The 18,491-nt window shown below is 42.6% G+C and overlaps 1 protein-coding gene across 1 annotated transcript in view; it reads right to left on the reverse strand.

The window, feature by feature from the left end:
- TEX11 (testis expressed 11) overlaps positions 1-18,491 on the reverse strand; it is a 148,176-nt gene that overhangs the window by 12,547 nt on the left and 117,138 nt on the right. Inside the window, exons 12-19 of the mRNA XM_020976509.2 lie at positions 14,617-14,741; positions 12,000-12,085; positions 11,009-11,068; positions 9,359-9,399; positions 7,166-7,252; positions 5,497-5,567; positions 4,156-4,272; positions 1,926-1,998 (exon numbers count right to left, since the gene is read on the reverse strand). Of these exons, the coding sequence (XP_020832168.1) occupies positions 1,926-1,998; positions 4,156-4,272; positions 5,497-5,567; positions 7,166-7,252; positions 9,359-9,399; positions 11,009-11,068; positions 12,000-12,085; positions 14,617-14,741 (660 nt within the window). The remainder of the gene's footprint in view (positions 1-1,925; positions 1,999-4,155; positions 4,273-5,496; positions 5,568-7,165; positions 7,253-9,358; positions 9,400-11,008; positions 11,069-11,999; positions 12,086-14,616; positions 14,742-18,491) is intronic.

The following is an 18,491-nucleotide window of genomic DNA, read 5'->3' on the forward strand; positions in this document are numbered from 1 at the left end:
TGGCCTGAAGAAATGCCAAAGCAACATTGTGGGCTCTCCCACCCATGGGGATTCTAATAATGTAACCCAGATTTTGTAGTCACTCAACAGGAGAGAGGGGCCTGGAGACGGGGTCTCACGTCAGCGATTCTTAGTGTGGGAAGGTTATGAGAGGGCATGCGCGCTGAGGCCCACCCAGCCTCTACAGCATCGGGACAAGTGGCCACCTCCCTTCTGCTGGAACCACCTCAGGTTACCCCATGAAGCAACCCAATCAAGTTTTGAGCAAACTCGTAATTGTTGGGCAGTTATATGGAGCTGAAATCCATTTCACCACTGGCTACTTCTCTGCCTACAAACATGCCCGGCTCCCACCCCCAACCCTAAAATGAACTGGGGGGAAACCTTTTCCCATGAAAAGGTTTCTACTCCTTGGTCCTCCTGCCCTGGGCAGCTATGAAATAATCTCTCTCAGATAGCAAGGCCCTGACTGCTAAACATCTTGGAAAAGTTGTATATACCTGATGCTTCCATTTCATTACTATCTAACCTCAGCCCTTCACAGTTGGGTTTCTGCAGGGATGGAGGGCTTCCACTGCGCTGAAAGACAGCAGGTAGGCCACAAGCATTTATTAAGCACCTACCATGTGCCAAAGGTCACCAATGATCTGATTACTCAGTCCCCAGCTTCCTCGCTCTCTTTCCGGCGGCACTGGGATAGATGATGTTTCTTCCTTTGGCCTTAGACGCTTTACGTTCTCCTGATCCTCCTCCTCCTCCTCCTCCTCCTCCTCCCTCTTGCTGCACCTTTGATATCTGCTTTGCAAGTTCTTCCTCATCTGCCTTACCCCTTAAGTGTGTGCTCCCCATAAGTGTGGCCTGGACTCTCTTTTGGGAGTCATTCCCAGAACTTCAACACCTACCTCTAAGAAGATGACTCCCAAATCTATATGGGAGCCCATGACCCAGCTTGTGCCACAAACCTGAATCTCCAGTGGCTTAAAGGTCTACCCCACCTGGATAACTCAAGAGCACTTGAAATTCAACCTGTCCAAAATGAAACATCATTCAAGTTGCTCCTCCTGATTTCACCATTCCCATCTACCACACAACTTCTGCCTACCATGTATGAAACCATGGGCTTCTCTTGGATTCTCTCCTCTCGTTTCAAATCAGTTACCAAGATCTGTTGATTACGAAAGATAACCTGTAACCGAGGACGCCATTAGGCTTTTCAATATCCCGTCAGTTCAAGGTTCTAGTGGTGGTCCCAGTTTTGTGTCACTCGACTCCAGAAGTGGTTTGGTTTTTTTTAACATTCTATTACATTTTTAGTTATTTCGTTAAATATTTTCCAAATACATCTTTAAATTTTTTTTTTGTTGTTATAATTTCAGTTGAGTTGTCTACCTCCCTCCCAAGCTCACATTAAGGAAGGCCAACATTTGACACAGATACATATATATATGTGTGTGTGTGTGTATGTATATATATATATATATATATATATATATATATATATATATATGTATGTATATTACTCAGAATAGTTTAGTCATTCACAGTCACTCTTTGGACAATATTGCTGTTCCTGTGTATAACATTCTCTTGGTTCTGCTTATTTTACTCTGCTTTATTTCATGTAAATCTTTCTAGGATTTTCTAAAATCAACCTGCTCATCATTTCTTACAGCACAACAGTATTCCCTCACAATCACATACCACAACTTGTTCAGCCATTCCCCAGTTGATGGGCATCCCCCTCAATATCCATTTCTTTGCCACCACAAAGAGAGCTGCTATAAATGCGTTAGAACATATAGGTTCTTTTCCTCCCCTCCCCAATCACCTCGGAAAACATACTTAATAGTGGTATTGCTTGTCAGAAGTGGCAGTTCTAAAGAAACTACATAATTCTCTTCCCAAATTTCTAGCTCCCATCATACCTGCTAATTTCAGGACATTCACGATTTCTTTGCACCCCTGTATGTGCTCAAGTGCATGAGTCAGCATCTCAGTCTATGTAGCAAAAAAGACACCATTAAGTTAGAACAAAGAATTTCTCAACAACTTGTAAACACATCTCACGACAACTCATCAAAAAAGCAGCTCTGAAAATCAAACATCTTTATGGCCTGAGCATTTCTAAAACCACAGTGGCCTCCTGATAGAGGTCACAGCCCCAATACCTCTGGAAGAAGGAGGCGGCTCAGCAACAAACCTGGGGGCATGTCAATGTCTTTGGCGAGCCACAGCACCATTTAGACTACTCGGTAACAAGTTCCAAGACTGAGACTCTGTAAGACATGGCCCTCAATCTCCTCTGGCCACCCACACAGCAGGGGGGGAAAACAATTGGGACATGATGACTGCAACCTATCTGCAGCCTTCAATCATCTTGCCTCAGCTGAGGAACAGCCTCAGAGAACAGGGAACACATGAGGGGGAGGGGGAAGGCCTTCAAGCACACCAGAACTCAGCAGGTTCTCAGCAGACACACCCAGAACACCGGGACCTAATCCCCAGGAGTGATAGAGCCTGTACTCAGAAGAACAAAGGGAGCCGAGTATTCTTGAGCGCCTACCTGGGACCCCATCCAAAAGCAAGAAAAATCAAAGAGCAAAGATAAAGAGTACAATTTTATTGAGTTCTAGGGAAAGATGAGAAAGGGTATGAGGGGGGAAAGATTATGGAAAAACACAGAAAAAAGCAAAACACAGGCAGCTTGAATCCTGGCTCTGCTACTTTCCACCTGTAAGGCCATGGGCAAGTCACATCATCTCCCTCCGCCTCAGTTTCATCATCTGTAAAATGTGGGTGATAATGCTCAGCTCACAAGATTGTTGTGAGGAAAGCTCTTTGTAAACTTCAGAATATCCTACTGCTGAAATCCCAGGACCAGGCCCTAACTCCCTATACCTCTAAATGTTTTCAGAGAAGGCCAAAGACAGAGCAGCTGTGTTTCAGGTTTGGGTCTATATACAGGGTGTCCCCAAAATCTTAGGGCAGGATATTTAAAACTGCCCTAAGACTTTGAAGACACCCTGTATAAGTGGGATAGGCTTCTTCAAAGAGGAAAGTTCTGAAAAAGGGAAGGGAGAGGAAAAGAAATATTATGGTAGATAATCCAGCTCTACTAATTTATTCACTACCTGTGTGACCTTGGGTCAGCCACTTAACCACTCAGAGCCTCGGTTTCCTCTTCTGCAAAAATGAGGGGGTTGTGTTAGATGTTCTCAAAGGTTCTTTCCAACTCTAGAGCCAGTGTTCCAGCTGTTCTAGATCTAGGGAATGAGAAGGTGAATTCTTTTCTCCATTAGGCATGGACTTTTGCACTTACTAGAGAGTAGCAGGAGGGATGGAGGGCCATGGTGTTTGTTTGTCCTGGTGACAGGTGACCAAAGGCTTGGGTAATAGTAGTATGGAAAGGAAAGTCTGGATCTGAAAAATGTGGGAGGAAGCCAAATGGTAATAATTGGCTTATAACAGGAGAAAGAAAAGTGAAGCAGCAAAGCTGACCCTTCCCCTTGGCATCTGAAAGAAAGAGATGCTCTCTTTCCCCCAGGGCATAAGGATATAGACACAGAAAGGAGGATTTGGCCAGATCAGTGCTCTCTCATTCATACTTAGCTTGAGTTAATGAGATTTTAAGACATGTCAGAATGAGATGTAGTGCTGGATTGAGAAAGCAAGCTGGATTCAGTCAAGTGGACTTCTTACTGAGGCAAGTCAGCCCACGAGTCACTTCCTTTCACACACTTGTCAAATTGCCAGAGTGGATGAACTATCCCAAAGAAAGAATGTGAAAAGAAAAACAGTAAAGGATTTGGGCAAAAGTCCTGGGGGCACTCATAGATACAGGGATACCCAGAGATGAAGAATCCCTTAAAAGATACAGCACAGAATGTTCCAAGAGGACAGAGTTGCCCAAGGAATATAGGGGCTCACACAAACCCCTGTGAGAAGGGAAGAGGAGGAGAGAAAGCCAAGCAGGGCCACTGCAGGCCTCTAGGAACAAGAGGGGAGTGAAAGCAGAGGTGGATGGAAGGCAAGCTGGAAGTTAAGAAGCACAGGATCAAAGGAAGAGAAGACAGCGGAGAGAAACGACCCCCTTCCCATTGCCTGGATCTTTCCTTTATAGCTGGGCAGCCAACTGTCCTCTTTGCTCTATGTTACCTGTTGGGAAGCTTCTGAAGCGCTTCTCCCTAGTTCTAAATCAGCAGCAGCTGCCATCAGCAAACATGTCTTTTGTGAAATCAGAACTGCTTTCTCAGAGGGACAAAACTGGGAGAGCTGAGGAGAAATAAGCACAACATGAGTGAATGGTGAAAATTCTCAAAATTCTCAAAAAAAAAAAAGACTCAAAATGCAAATCAGTCACAGCCTGTTTGGACGGCATAGTATATCACCTGGACAAGGGGCTCAGGTTTTCACTTCACCCTGATTTTTGTGGTGTCTGTGATACCTTCCTCAGGGGATCTTACCCTCCCAGCAGCAAGAACTACTTCCTGCCCTAGAATTCATTTATCAAGTGATTTTTCTCTTCAGTTTGTGTTATAATTTCCAAATGATTCCTCATGACAAGCAGAGCCCTTCTTGGTATGAAAGAGAACTGAAATGTGTGCTGATATTTTGGGTTGGCTGAGAGGCCATCTCGGGTAATGGCCAGAGGGCTAGATTTCAAGTCAGGAAGACCTGACTTCAAGTTTCATCTCTGCCATGTACTAGCTGGATGGCCCTAGACAAGTCACTTAACCTCTAGCAGGCCTAGAGACTCTCTCAAACTTTAAGTTTCAGGTAAGTTACTGAACTGCACTGGGAGAGGGAGTTGCCACACTGGGAGTTTCCTACACCACTGAATTCACTGGTCTGGACCAAGAAGACACAACAAACTGGACAAGCTTTTGCCTTTCACTTGGGGTGGGGAACACCCCCGGGCCTCCCATTGGGAAAAAAACCCAGCACAACAACCCAAAGCCATGTGCAAATCTGAACTACCACCCCACAGAGATTATGCAAAAGAAACCGAGGCCCAGAGGGGCAAACCACAAGGGAAGTGGGAGAGCCAGGCCTGGAGTCCAGGTCACCACACACTAACCTTAACCATCAATGACTGCTGATTGCTCTGGGATCTGCAGCATTATAATCAGCAGCATTTCAAATCTGTTCCCCTCTCTATGGCCCTCTCTGGGCCTCCATTTCCTATCCTGTACATTAAGAGGGTGGAATCCAATGACCTCTATGGTCCTTTCCAATTCTGACTTTCTAGGATACATTCAAGCAGAGCAGACATGGCCACGGCTAGGTATCTCAGAAGTTGCAGGAAGAAAGGCCTATATTCTCTATGGGGTGGAGCTGGGGGAAGGGGGATTTCTCTCCACCATTCCTCATACCATACCCCAGGAGTGCCCACCTCCTTGTAAGTCAGCCCTGCTTACACACATTTAAAGATCCCTCAGCTCTAGGCCACCTCTTTAGCACAGTCCTACTTTTAGATCCCCATCAGAAGAACCGTACCTTGTAAGAAAGCAGGAAGAAGTCTCGCATGGTTCCTGGGCACTTTTCACACTGCATGGCCAAGTTCCAGGCTCAAAGTAAACACACCAGAGTGGCACAATGAAAACCTTTTGGACATCATCTCTACCTTTAAGTACACTCACTGCTACACCTATCCTGACATATTAGTATAGTCAGAGGACTCAGAGGTTCTTACTATTCTCTTGGGGGCTAAGAAAAAGCATGGAATTGTAAGTTCAACATGTTTCTCTGCACAGGGTGCCATAACTTACTGTCTCTCAAATAACTGAGAGTTTCAGTACCCAAACTTTAGTCTGAAGGCCAACAGGGATCAATAATTCGAGGTGGAGAGTCCAAGTGACATGCTCCTATGGCCTATGACATGCTCCTGGGAGACCCCCTAAGGGCCCCTTACCTGCACCGCCTTGGGACCTTGAAGTCCTGGTCCTGCTCCATTACACTTGAGACTTTGGTGAGAGAACTGCTGGGGCTACAAAGCTGACCGATCGCATTGCGTACAACCTAGTGATGAACCTCGCTGCCTGGAGCTAGGCTAATCCTTGGGTACCAGATGGGCCCGCATGGAGTGGCCAGAGCTGGGGCTCTGCAAGCAGACTAAGTGCCCAGGGGTACCTACACACTAGGCCAAGGTATCAGAGGAGGACTTCATACCACAGAGATTCACACAGGTATAGAAAGTGGAGGCAGAGGGGCCTTTAGAGATAAGGTCCAACCCCATCAGTTGGTGAAGGAGGAAAGTGAGGCCCAGACAGGCAAAGGAGCTTGCCCAAGTCTGTAGTAAAACCAGGACTCAAACCATGGGCCTCAGTGCTTACTACACTCACTGTACAACATTTACTTTGTGACCTTTACCATGTCCCTTTTTCTCTCTGGGTCTTCTCAGTTTCTTCCCTTATTTGAGGGAGCAGGACTTGATCAAATAGAAATGAGGCCCACTAATTTGTATGTCTACATATTGAAATTAAGTTTTCAAATGTAACGTTATCTATGTTTTATTGTATTTTCATTTATTTTGCTAAACATTTCCCATTGACATTTGAATCTGGTTAAGGCCTTCCTCAGGAGTGCTGTGGACTGCATGTAGCCCTGGTGGGGGCCACATACTTGACACCTTGGGACTAGTGACTTCTGACATTCTCTGATACCGTGAACTAGAAGTAATGGAAGAAGAAGTTAAATTCAGTTGAAAAGAGTGAGGCTTAAGCAAAACAAATACTCAAGTTGGGCAACATCTCTGCGATACCAAAATTAAAATTCAGCCAAAGGAGAAAGGTTCTTGGGGCCTAGAAAATGACTTTTCCCATTTCCCTAAGGTCAAGAGCAGCCTTAAGTTTTTGACAATTAGAATGCGGACATTCTTTTCTAAAGCTGAAGTGCTTCATTTCGTCCATTTTCTCCCTGAGCTAAATTAGCACCTTTGGCCATTAGGCAGCCAGGGCCAAACAAAGCCCACTGGGGTTGTGACATTTCTGTGCTCTCTTGCTCACTCATCACCCTGGCAACTGCCTCCACAAGAACGGTATGTGGTGGTTATTGACATTTGGAGGCTAATGGGCAAGATGAGACAAAGCTTGGAAAGAGAAAGAGAAATCTGAAAGAGAAGGAAGAATTGATCAGCAACTCTGTTGTTGGTGGACTTGCCTCTTACCTATTTTTCGAAACCAATGGGCTTCATTAGTCCACACATCCAAAGTCAGTTTCTCTTTTGCTACCGGCTCAGCAAGTCTCTGGTGGGCTGCATCAAAGGGAGAGTGTGGTATCAAAGCTTTGTACTGGGTATTTAAAGAGAATTATTAATCCTTCTAAAAAACCAGCTTCCGCGAATTTTCTTTTGGAAGGTTCAGCCTTGGCACCTGTGTGCACCCCAAAAGTAATTTAAGATGAGAAAAGGTATTACACCTAGCTCCAAGAATCAGGAAGACCAGACTTTGGGTAATCCCTTCACCTTTGGGCAGACCATAGTCATTAATGCCATCAAACGTAAGCCGGCATCTCTTTCACACTTTAAGCATACACTATCTCATAGAATCATCATCATGATTCTATGAGATAGCAACAGTAGGTACTGGCTCCATTGTTCAGAGCAGGAGATTTTAGTTCAGAGACATATATCGACTTGTCATTGGCCACACATGCAGCTAGTAAATTTCCAAGGCACTATTGAGATAATAAGGAGATAAACATTAGGGTAAAGAAACCAAAAGAAAAAAGAATGATCAGAAAGAAGTGAAGGGTCACTCATGAGATTGGCAAAGTGGACAAAAAAGAAAAATGAAAATTGTTGGAAACGCTGGGGGGAAACAGGTGTATTAAAGCCCTGTTGGTGGAGCTATGGATCAGGGGCTCAGTCTGGCCATTCAGGAAAGCAGCTGGGGACTTTGGACCCAAAGTCACTAAACTATGCACACCCTGTGACCCCGCGATGCTGCTACTAGGCTTAAATCCCAACGAGATCAAAGAAAGAGGAACAGGCCTCATATGTACAAAAATATCTACAGCAACTCTTTTTGTGGTGGCAAAGAACTGAAAACTAAGGGGTGCCCACTGATTAGGGAATGGCTGAACAAGTCTATGAATGTTATATGTGCTATAAGAAATGATGAAGGGGATGGTGTCAGAAAAAAGTGGGAAGACTTCTATGGGCTGATACAAAGTGAGGTGAACAAAACCAAAAGAACCATTTACACAATGATAACATTATAAAGACAAACAACTGTGAAAAACTCAAGAACTATGACCAGCACAATGACCAACCATGATGCCAATGACAAAGCTTGCTACCTCTCTCCTGACAGAGTGGCCAATGAACTTAGGATGCAGAATAAGATCTATATATATTTTTGGACATGGCCAATGAGGTAATTTGTTTTGCCTGACTCTGCATATTTGTTCCAAGAAGTTTTTTGTTTTTGTTTGTTTTTCACAACGGAAGAGGGAGAAGTGAGAGGGAGAGAAAATCGATATTTTTGTTAATTCAAAAAAATAAATTTAAGAAAAAGAAAGAAGTGAGGGAAAGGAGGAAAGATTAGGAATTGAAAGAGTATTGCTAGGTTGGCTTAACATTTACTGAGCTCCCGTAGTATGTTACCATCACCAGGGAGTATTTCTTATACGCCCCCAAGCCCTTTGGAGAGACATGCCAGGCTGGTTTTTCACCCCCTGTGCTCTGTCAACAACTCTACTGTTTTACATGCTTTTAAGTGGGGTAAGCTTTGGGGTTTTGTTTGGTTTTTGAACTGTGATTTCATCAGCCTAGGGAACTCCCAGATGAAGAAACTCCCTCTATCAATGCAGACTGGCAGCTTCCCTGCAACTTTATCTTAGAGAGTTGCCTAGGGCATTGAGAGGGTAAGTGACTTTCCCAGGGTCCCACGGCCAGATTGTGTCAGACATTGACATAGACACTTAGCCCGGGTCTTCCTGGCTCTAAGGACAGCCATCTCTCCACTATTCCACAATGCCTTTCTGGTGTGTTGTGAGAAGACTTCCTGGACAGAATGAAAGCGAGTAAAAGAGCAATCAGATAGAGGAAGGAGGTGCCCTGGATGTTCCAAGGTATACAATCTTGGAAAGCCAGGGAACACCATTCAAGTCAGAGTCCAAGGACAAGGAGAACCCAGCAGGAGCACTACTTTGTCAAATACTGTCTTATGTCAAATTCTTATGGATAAAGGTTAGTTATGAGAAAGGAGCACAGAGCCCAAGGGTATCTACTGTAGAAAATATTAATGCAGGCTTCACATCGAAATCAACAGGCTCACCACTGCCCTTTAAGGCCTTATTAGAGCCAGACCAAAGCATTAGCTGGACTACAAAGAGAGAAGAAGCAAGCAAAGCTTACCTATCTGCAGCCAGGACCAAAGTCTGTCCATTTCTTCCTTTCTGGAATTGGAAGGATTAAAGGAAACACATGAGCAGATGCTCAGAGGCAAAATGAGAAAGTCCCTGAGGTCAAAGGGTCTGACATAGAGGCTGCTGATGACCTTGGACAAGCCACCTCTGCATTCTCTGGGCCTCAGCTTACTCCTTTATAAAATGCTGACTTTGTGGGGCATTGTAAAGATCAAAGGAGAAAAGGGATGGGAAAGCACTTTATAAGCTACAAAGTACCATTCAGTTCTTATTATTCACACAGCCTTTAGGCAGTGTTCTCTCAGGGATTATTATTATCATCATCATCATCATCATCATCATTGTTCTGTTCTTCACATCTTTACATTCCATTTATATCCTGGGTTTTTGTGCTCAGTTCCTCCTCAGCTTCATCCTGTGAGCGAGGATGGGACTAGAGTCATTCTTATCTCCATTTTTCGGGTAACAAAACTGAGGCTCGGGGAGCCTGGTTTGTCCGTAGTCACACAGCAAGGTGCCAAAGAAGAGGTCTGGGTCCCAGATCTCTAGCCATCTTTTCCAAGTTTGGTGATCTTGATACTAATTTACCCTTTCTTGTTGTAAGATCTGATGAATGGGCTTGCAAATAGGCTTCCAAGGAGGGAGCAAACTTTTAAAACATATTGCTAAATTAACAGTTAATATGCAGACAGATAGTGCAAGTTAAAATCATAGAAGCCTTTGGTTTGGGAAATAGGAAGGATCCTTTGAGATCATCTACTGCAAAGCCCTCGTTGTATAGATGAGGAAATTGTGCTTCAGAGAGGGAAGGGGACTTGCCCAAGGTCACAGAGTTCATTCCTGGGCTCAGAACTCAGGCATTCTCTCCACTGCATTAGGTTGTCTCTCTACAAATTAGTTTGATTAATCCATTAAAATAGGCCCTAAACTCTAAATAGAAACATTAGTCAGTATCATGAAAACCTACTTTGCATTGGTCTAGGTATTTTCAAAGTAATAAAAGAGCACTTTTAAAAAATCCATGATTTGGCCTTTTCTTTCCCCTCTCCCCCAACATACAAACACACAGCAGTTGTCTGAAGGATTGAGGTCTGCCATACACATGGCCAAGGCCAAGCGAACAGCCTTCATAGCATACCATCTATAATTGATGCTAAAGACCTCTCTGCCCAGAGCTGGCACTAAGGTCTGTCTGCTGACTTCCCTCATGCTCAGGTTATAGACACCTGCATGTGCAAGCTCGTATGCCAGTCTGATAGGAGACATACAAGATTCCAGGCTATGAAGCAAGGAGGGGAGGACGGGGATCAAGAAGAGGATTCAGAACTGCTGGCAGGTTGGCAGCCTGAGCTAAACTAGCCATTTTCTTCTGGAGATTGTCCCTCAGCAAAAGTCTGAAGAGATTTTTTTTTCCTTTACACTTTCTGGAGGCAGAGGATTCTCTGAATGAAAACATGGCTACCTAATTCTCCCCTCAATTGCTAAATCCTTAGCAGAGCTGCTGTGCTGGCTGATAGCCCAGAAACTGGGCAGAAACAGCAGACTGGCTACTCCCAGGCAAGAGTCAGGGCCAAGGTGGCCCCCTACTAAGAGGACCATGGGCATCTCTGTAACTCTGAAGTGTATAGTGTTTCCTTACCTGTTTTCTTCCAGTTCAGTTGTTTGAGAGATTTGGGGAATACCAAGACGAATCAAACACCTACAAAAAAAGTAACAGGATGTGGGGCTTCACAACAATCAAATTCCACAATGTTTCCATCATTGCCACTAGTGCCGTAAGGTACCCTGACACGGAAATGGCCTTCAAGGCCAGGAATAGTCGGCTAACGGGGTCCCAGCACTCCAAGGACGATGGAATGAACTGTTGAAGAAGGTAACCCAGGTTTGGTTGCTGGAGAGGTTCCCAAACTGCCCTAGAAGGCTTAGCCACTGTTTAAAGCAGGAGGCTGGATAAGATGATGCCTCAAGGTTCCTTCTAGGTATTGAGGCTGCAGGCTAGAATACAAATTGTACTGGCCTTCAAGGACTTGTCCTGCCACCATGGGACCCTGGGGCCAGTCACTTTATCTTTCTGAGACTCAGTTTCTTCACCTCTAAAACAAGTTAATATCCCCAGCATCTAGCCCTATCCCATAGGGCTTACTGTGAGGGCCAAATGAGAAAAATGGAAGGAAAGTGCTTTGGAACAGTAAAGTGCCTATGAGCACCTACTAGTGGCTCTTCAAGGATTCTCTCTCATTAACAGAGCTGCTCTCCATATCACTGGGAGACAAGAGATTCAGTGGAGTATGGGCTGTGCTCTCTGTAGCCAGCCCTCTTCGGGCTGGCAGATGCCAGGCCATGGCCCTGAGAGAGTCTTGGCCTCTACTTTCCCTTTCACTGGCCCATTGAGGGGGTAAAGCTTCCCCCAGGAGCCTTCGAGCAAACTGAAATGCTCCATCCTGAGGGTGGAGGAGCAGAACCAGGACCACCTGATTTTTCTTTCTTGGATTTACCCTTGGCATGAGGAGGTACTGACGCCACCTGACTGAATGGTTCCCATCAGCACTAACGTTCCAGCAAAGTTCACAAAGAGTGACGGAGACATATGACGTTGTTGTACTCACTTTCTCCAGAGGCTGATGACTTACTTCAAAGCAGTAAGAACTTGTTGCAGGTCTTGGGAACGTTGAGCTAAGTACTCCAGGGCTCTCATAGCCACATCTTGCTGCCCATTCTGCAAAGATGACACATACATTCTCAAATGTTAAATTGACTTTCACAAACCCGAACAATGTTTCCATGGTCTAGATTCCTTTTCCTTGAGAAAAGAAGGTAATATGAATATGTTCATTTTGCATTCTTATAAAAAAAGACAAGAGGAGAGGATGAAGACACAATTCACTACCCTGCAAAGAACAGATCTGAATACATGACTGCAGCCTCTGTCTTCAACAAAACTTGAAATGCCATTTGCAAAGACATCCTCAGGAACAAACAACTGGCCCCTCGACCTGCTCTTTTATGTGTGTCTCTGCTCAATTTCCCGAGGATGGCTCATCCATCCTTCAGCTCATTTAAATTACTACAGCCTTTCTGGGTCTCTTTTGCCCCCTCAAAAATCAGTCTTTCCCAGAACTAGTCCTATTATGTGCCTATTCCCAATTCTTCTCCTGGCTCCCCTTTGCTTGCTGCATCAATTATAAACCTCTAACCTTTTCTTTAAAAGCTCTCTGCTACTCAGCTCCTAATCACAGAACTACCTGCGGTTCCCTTATTCCCTATCACACATGCATTATGTACAAGCACATTTGGAACTGGCCTTTTTTCCTAGATCCACATACGTTTTCTTATCAACTCTTTAGACACCGGTGAGACATTTATTGAACACCTACTACATGCAAGGTGCCAGGAATACAGGATGAACAGCAATATATGGTAGCATACGGCAGGTGCCAAAGCAGTACCATAGCCAAGTGCTGGGTGACTCCCTGACTGGGCACCTCAATTTGAGGGCCAGTTCTGCTCCTGCTTAGCTGAGGGAACCTGGGAAAGTCACCTGGTCTGACAGCCTCAGTTTCTTCATCTGTAAAGTTGGAATAATATTACTTGTACTCCTTAACTCATAAAGTTGTGAAAATCAAATGTGTTAATGGACATAATATACTTCATAATCAGAAAGTGCCATATAATTGTAAACTACTTCAATGACGAGAGCTTTTGTTGAATTGAGTTGCTGCTGAGTTTAAAGAAGGCTAGAGTGAGTGTACAAGGAAGCCCAAGCTTTGAAGAAAGGGTAGGATTTAAGGAAGGAGGGAGAATAGGATGAAAAAATGAGCAGACACAGAAATATGCATGGTGCATTTGGGATATGAGACAAGAAGTGGACTATATACAGAATTAAGGTGAGGTAGGAGATGAAGCTGGAGAAACAGGTGAAGACTAGATTGTGGAGGGCCTTGACTGCCAAGCTAAAAGACTTAGATTGAATCCTCTAAACACTAGGGGTCTATTAACAATGTTTCAGTAAGGAAGTGATGGACTGGAGTGGGTTAGGGGCAGAGCCAAGAGGCAGGAGAACTTCCGGTGCTGATACAGACATGCACTGGGGTGGGGAGGGAAGGGAAAGTAAAGTTAGGGAAAATGATCTCACAATCGAGGTGCACAAGTAGACTTCTATACAAATAGGGAAGGGGTGGGGAGCTGATGAACTTCTCTCTCTTCTGAACTGGTTAAAGGAAGGAAGAATATACACACATACACACACACACACACACACACACACACACACAGAGTTGGGACCAAAAATAAAGCTCACTCAACAGGTCAACAGGATGGAAAGGGGAGTGACTATCAGTGGCATAAGTCTATGTAACCCTGCTCTCCCTTCGTGGAAGAGAAAGCAGTCAGAAGCAGAGGACTGCAGGCATTTGTGCTTCCTGGGTCCGACTGGTAGAGGAGCTAAACAAGCTTAGTGAGGATCTCAGACTAAACGACTTTGTTGAAAGTGATGGGCAGGAATGAGTCTCGAACTGAACCAGATGACAGGCATTTGCATTTCAACTTGGAACTTCTTTAAAAGATAGTGTTTCCCCAATTGATGATTGGTCAAAAAAGCCATGAAGAAGTAGGTCTTAAAGGAAGAAAGCCAAGCTATCTATACCCATGTGAAAAACCGCTCCAAGTCACTATCAATCAGTGAAATGCAAAATAAAACAACTCTGAGGTACCACCTCCCACTCCTCAGATTGGCAAAACTGACAAAAGAGGAAAATGACAAACGCAGCTGGAGGAAAATGGGTGCATTAATGTGCTGGTAGTAGAGCTGTGAATTGATTTAGCCATTCTGGAAAACTTGGGAGGGTCTATGGCCCTAAAATTACTGCATTGAGCATATACTTTGACCTAGTGATCCTGCTGCTAGGTTTCAACCCCTAGGAGATCAAAGAAAGAGGTAAAGGACTCATATTTACAAAAATATTTAGAGCAGCTCTTTTTTTGTGGTGGCAAAGAATTGAAAAGTGGAGGGTTGGACCACCATTTTGTACAGAACAAGTTCCTAAGTTCATTCATTCACTGATGCAGATATAGCAGGCTCTGTGATAGCAGAGGCCATGGCTTATTCCTTTTTATATGTCCACCAGCACTTAGCACAGTGCTCTGTACTTAGAACAAATTCTGTAAAGAAATGGCTACTCAATTGCAAGATGGCTGTACTATTTCTTTTTCAATCTTGGAGAGAAAAACTAAAGCAGATATATGTATTACCTCTAAAGCAAACTGGGCTGCTAGACTGAGAAAAGCAGCTGTTGAGTTTTCTTCTTTAATCATCTCTTCTTCTTGTACAGCTGGGTTCGCCATGGATTTCTCCAAGGCATCAACTGCCACCAGGGCTAAAATGCAAGGAAACAGAAGAACAATATTTAATTGGTTGACACAAAAGTTAAGAGACTTTTTCTTTACTGTAAAGTGCACTAATCTATTAGGTTCACTTAAAAACAAAATCATACACATACAAATCACAATTGCCAAAATCCCACATAATTTTCACCTTGACCATCAAATATCAAAATTGCTACTTTGTATTCAATCATTAAAATATAAGCTTCCTTCAACATTTTTAAAAATTCAATTCTTATTTTATTTTCAGTTCCTCCTTCTCCCTCCTCCTCCAAACGAGGGCAAAAAATAAAACCCATTACAAATATTTGTAGTCACGCAAAGCAAATTCCTGTGTTAGCCATATCCAAGAGAGAAAGAAGAGAGAGAGAGGAGAAAATATGCCTCAGTCTGCACTCTGAGTCCATCAGCTCTCTGAGGAGAGAACGCATGTTTTGTCATGAGGCCTCTGGAATTGTGGTTGATCATCGTGTTGATCAGAGTCACTAAGTCTTTCAGTTAATTACCTTTTATAGTAATGCTATTATTGCATACATTGTTTTCCTGGTTCTGCTCATTTCACTCTGCATCAGTTCATACAAGTCTTCCTAGGTTTTTCTGAAACCATCCCCTTCGTGATTTCTTACAGCATAATAGTATTCCATCACTATCATAAATCATAATTTATTCAGCCATCTCCCAATTGATGGACATCCCCTAAGTTTCCAATTCTTTGCCATCACAAACAATTCTGCTATAAACGTTTGTACGCATGGGTCTTTTTCCTCTTTCTTTGATCTCTTTGATGTATACGTCTAGTAGCAGCAACACCAGAACAAAGGATATGTACATTTTAATAGCTTGTTGGGCATAGTTCTAAACTGCTCTCCAGAATGGTTAGACCAATTCAGTTTCACCAATAGTGGATTAATGTACCTGTTTTCTCACAGCCCCTCCAGCACATCATTTTCCTTTTCTGTCATCTTAGCCATGCTGATGGGAGTGAGATGGTACCTCAGAGCTGTTTTAATTTGCATTTGTCTAATTATTAGTGATTTACAGCATTTTTTCATATGACTATTGACAGCTTTGAATTCTCCCCCTGAAAACTGACTACTCATACAGCTTTATGATTTATCAATTAGGGAACAACTTATTCTTGTAAATTTGACTCAGTTTCCTATATATCTTAAAAATGAGACCTGTATCAGAGAAACTTGCTGCACAGACTTTTCCCTGCAGTTTCCTACTTTCTTCTAATTTTAGCTGCATTGGCTTTGTTTGGGCAAGAACCTTTTAATTTTATGATATCAAAATTATCCATTTTACCTCCTGTGAACCTACCTCTTGTTTGGTCATGAATTCTTCCCCTAGCCATAGATTTGATAGTCAATTTCTATCATGTTCTACTAGTTTGATTATGCTAAATCATGTATTATTTGGAGCTTATCTTGGTATTACAGTACGAGATGCTGGTCTATACCTAGTTTCTATCAAATTGCTTTTCAGTTCTTCCAACACTTTTTGTTGAATAACACATTTATGACCCCATAGCTTGGATCTTTGAGTATATTGAACGCCAGGTAACTTTGTTCACCTACTTCTGTTGTATACCTAATCTATTCCATTGATCAGCCTGTTTTCTTATCTAGCACTAAATTGTTTTGATGATTCCAGCTTTGTAGTATAGTTTGAAATCTGGTACTGCCAACACCTCTTTCCTTCTCTTTTTTCATTGATTCCTTTGACATTCTTGACCTTTTAGTTCCTAGAGATGAATTTTCTTATTTTTTCTAGCTCTATAAAGTAATTCTTTGGTAGTTTAATCGGTATGAAAGTGAAGAAGTAAATTAATTCAGATGGTGTTGCCATTTTTATGACATTGGCTTCGCCTACCCATGAGTGATTAATATTTCTCCAGTTGGGGTGTATGGAGGACTAGCACCTCTTGTGTGACAACTTGCCAAGCCCTTTTCATGGATGCTCATCCACCTTTAGTGTCCATCTTTCACTCAGCTCTCACCTGTGGCTCCAAGGAGCTATAGCATGTGCGATGGCCACAGCCCAGCAAAACCGTTTTGGCAGATAGGCTAACCCAGAATAAGGGTAAGTGATAGATCTCAAATTGGTCAGTAAGTTGGAGGAATGTCTACCTCAAGCATGTGAAGACTTCCCCAGATGAAGTGGGTGGATGAGAACAATCTGTTCCAAAAGCCCCAAAGGCCACTGAAGCAGGCACTGCGGTGTGCTTAGAGCTTGGTCAAATATTGAGGACACCAAGGTCATCACCAATCATCTTGATTTTTGTCTTGTCTGCTTCACTCAAATCCAATTCACAAGTGAGCCAAGACATCACCCAAAGATATCACTGGTCCTCTTCAAAAATGAAGGATGAACAACAATTTCTCCAATTACTTAAATGTGTCATTATTTGTGTGAAGAGTGTCTTGTAACTGTGCTTCTGTATACAGTTCCTATGTGCCTTGGCAGGTAGACTCCCAAGTATTTTATACTATCTGCAGTCATTTTAAATGGAATTTCTCTTTCTTTCTCTACCTGGTAGGTTTTGTTGATAACATAGAAATGCTGATGATTCGTGTAGATTTATTTTTTATCCTGCAACTTTGCTGCAGTTGTTCATCATTTCAACTAGTTTTTTAGTTGACTCTCTAGAGTTCTCTAAATAAACCAGCACATCGTCTGCAAAAAAGCAATAGTTTTGATTCTTTTTTGTCCATACTTATTCCTTCATTTTCTTTTTCTTGTCTTATTGCTTAAGCTAGCATTTCTAGTACAATATTGAATAGTAATGGTGATAACAGACATCCTTGCTTCACCCTGGATCTTCTAGGAAAAGCTTCTAGCTTATTCTTATTACTGATAATACTTATTCTTAGTTTTAGATAAATACTACTCACCATTTTAAAGAAAGCTCCTTTACTTTCTAGTGTTTTTAATATGAATTGGTGCTGTATTTTGTCAAAAGCTCTTTCTACATCTATTGAAATGATCATTTGATTTTTGTTGGTTTTGTTTTTAATATGATCAACTGTATTTATGTTTTCCTAACATCAAACCACCCTTGTATTCCTGGAATAAATTCAGCCTGGTCACAGTCTATGAACTTAATATTGCTGCAGTTTACTTGCTAATATTTTATTTGAAACTGTTGCATCAATATTCATTAAAGAAATTGGTAGGGGCAGCTAGGTGGTGCAGTAGATAGAGCACCGGCCCTGAAGTCAGGAGGACCTGAGTTCAAATCCGACCTTAGACCAAACACTTGACACTTACTAGCTGTGTGACCCTGGGCAAGTCACTTAACCCCAATTACCTTAAAAAAAATTGGTCAATAGGTTTTGACTCTCCCTGATTAAGGCATCAAGACCATATTTTGTGTCATAGAATAAAGGAATTCAGTAGCATCCCTTCTTTAGCTATTTTTCCAAACTGCTTATATTGTATTGCAATTGTTTTTTAAATGTTTGGCAGAATTCGCTTGTAAATCTGTCTGGTTCTGATGGCTTTTTTTTCTTTGGGAGTTCATTTATGGCTTCTTCAATTTCTTTTTCTAAGGTAGGATTATTTAAATATTCCATTTCCTATTCTGTTAAAGTGAATGATTTGTATTTTTGTAAATATTCATATCCATTTCATTTAGATTGTCCATTTTAATGACGTACAGTTCAGGAAAATAGCTCTCAATAATTGCTTTTATTTCAGTTTTCAGAAGAAGAAATCAAAGTTATCTATAGTCATTTGAA

Source organism: Phascolarctos cinereus, unplaced genomic scaffold (genome assembly GCF_003287225.1).
Source record: "Phascolarctos cinereus isolate Bilbo 61053 unplaced genomic scaffold, phaCin_HiC Scaffold_8;HRSCAF=390, whole genome shotgun sequence".
In the NCBI taxonomy this organism is placed as follows: Eukaryota; Metazoa; Chordata; class Mammalia; order Diprotodontia; family Phascolarctidae; genus Phascolarctos; species Phascolarctos cinereus.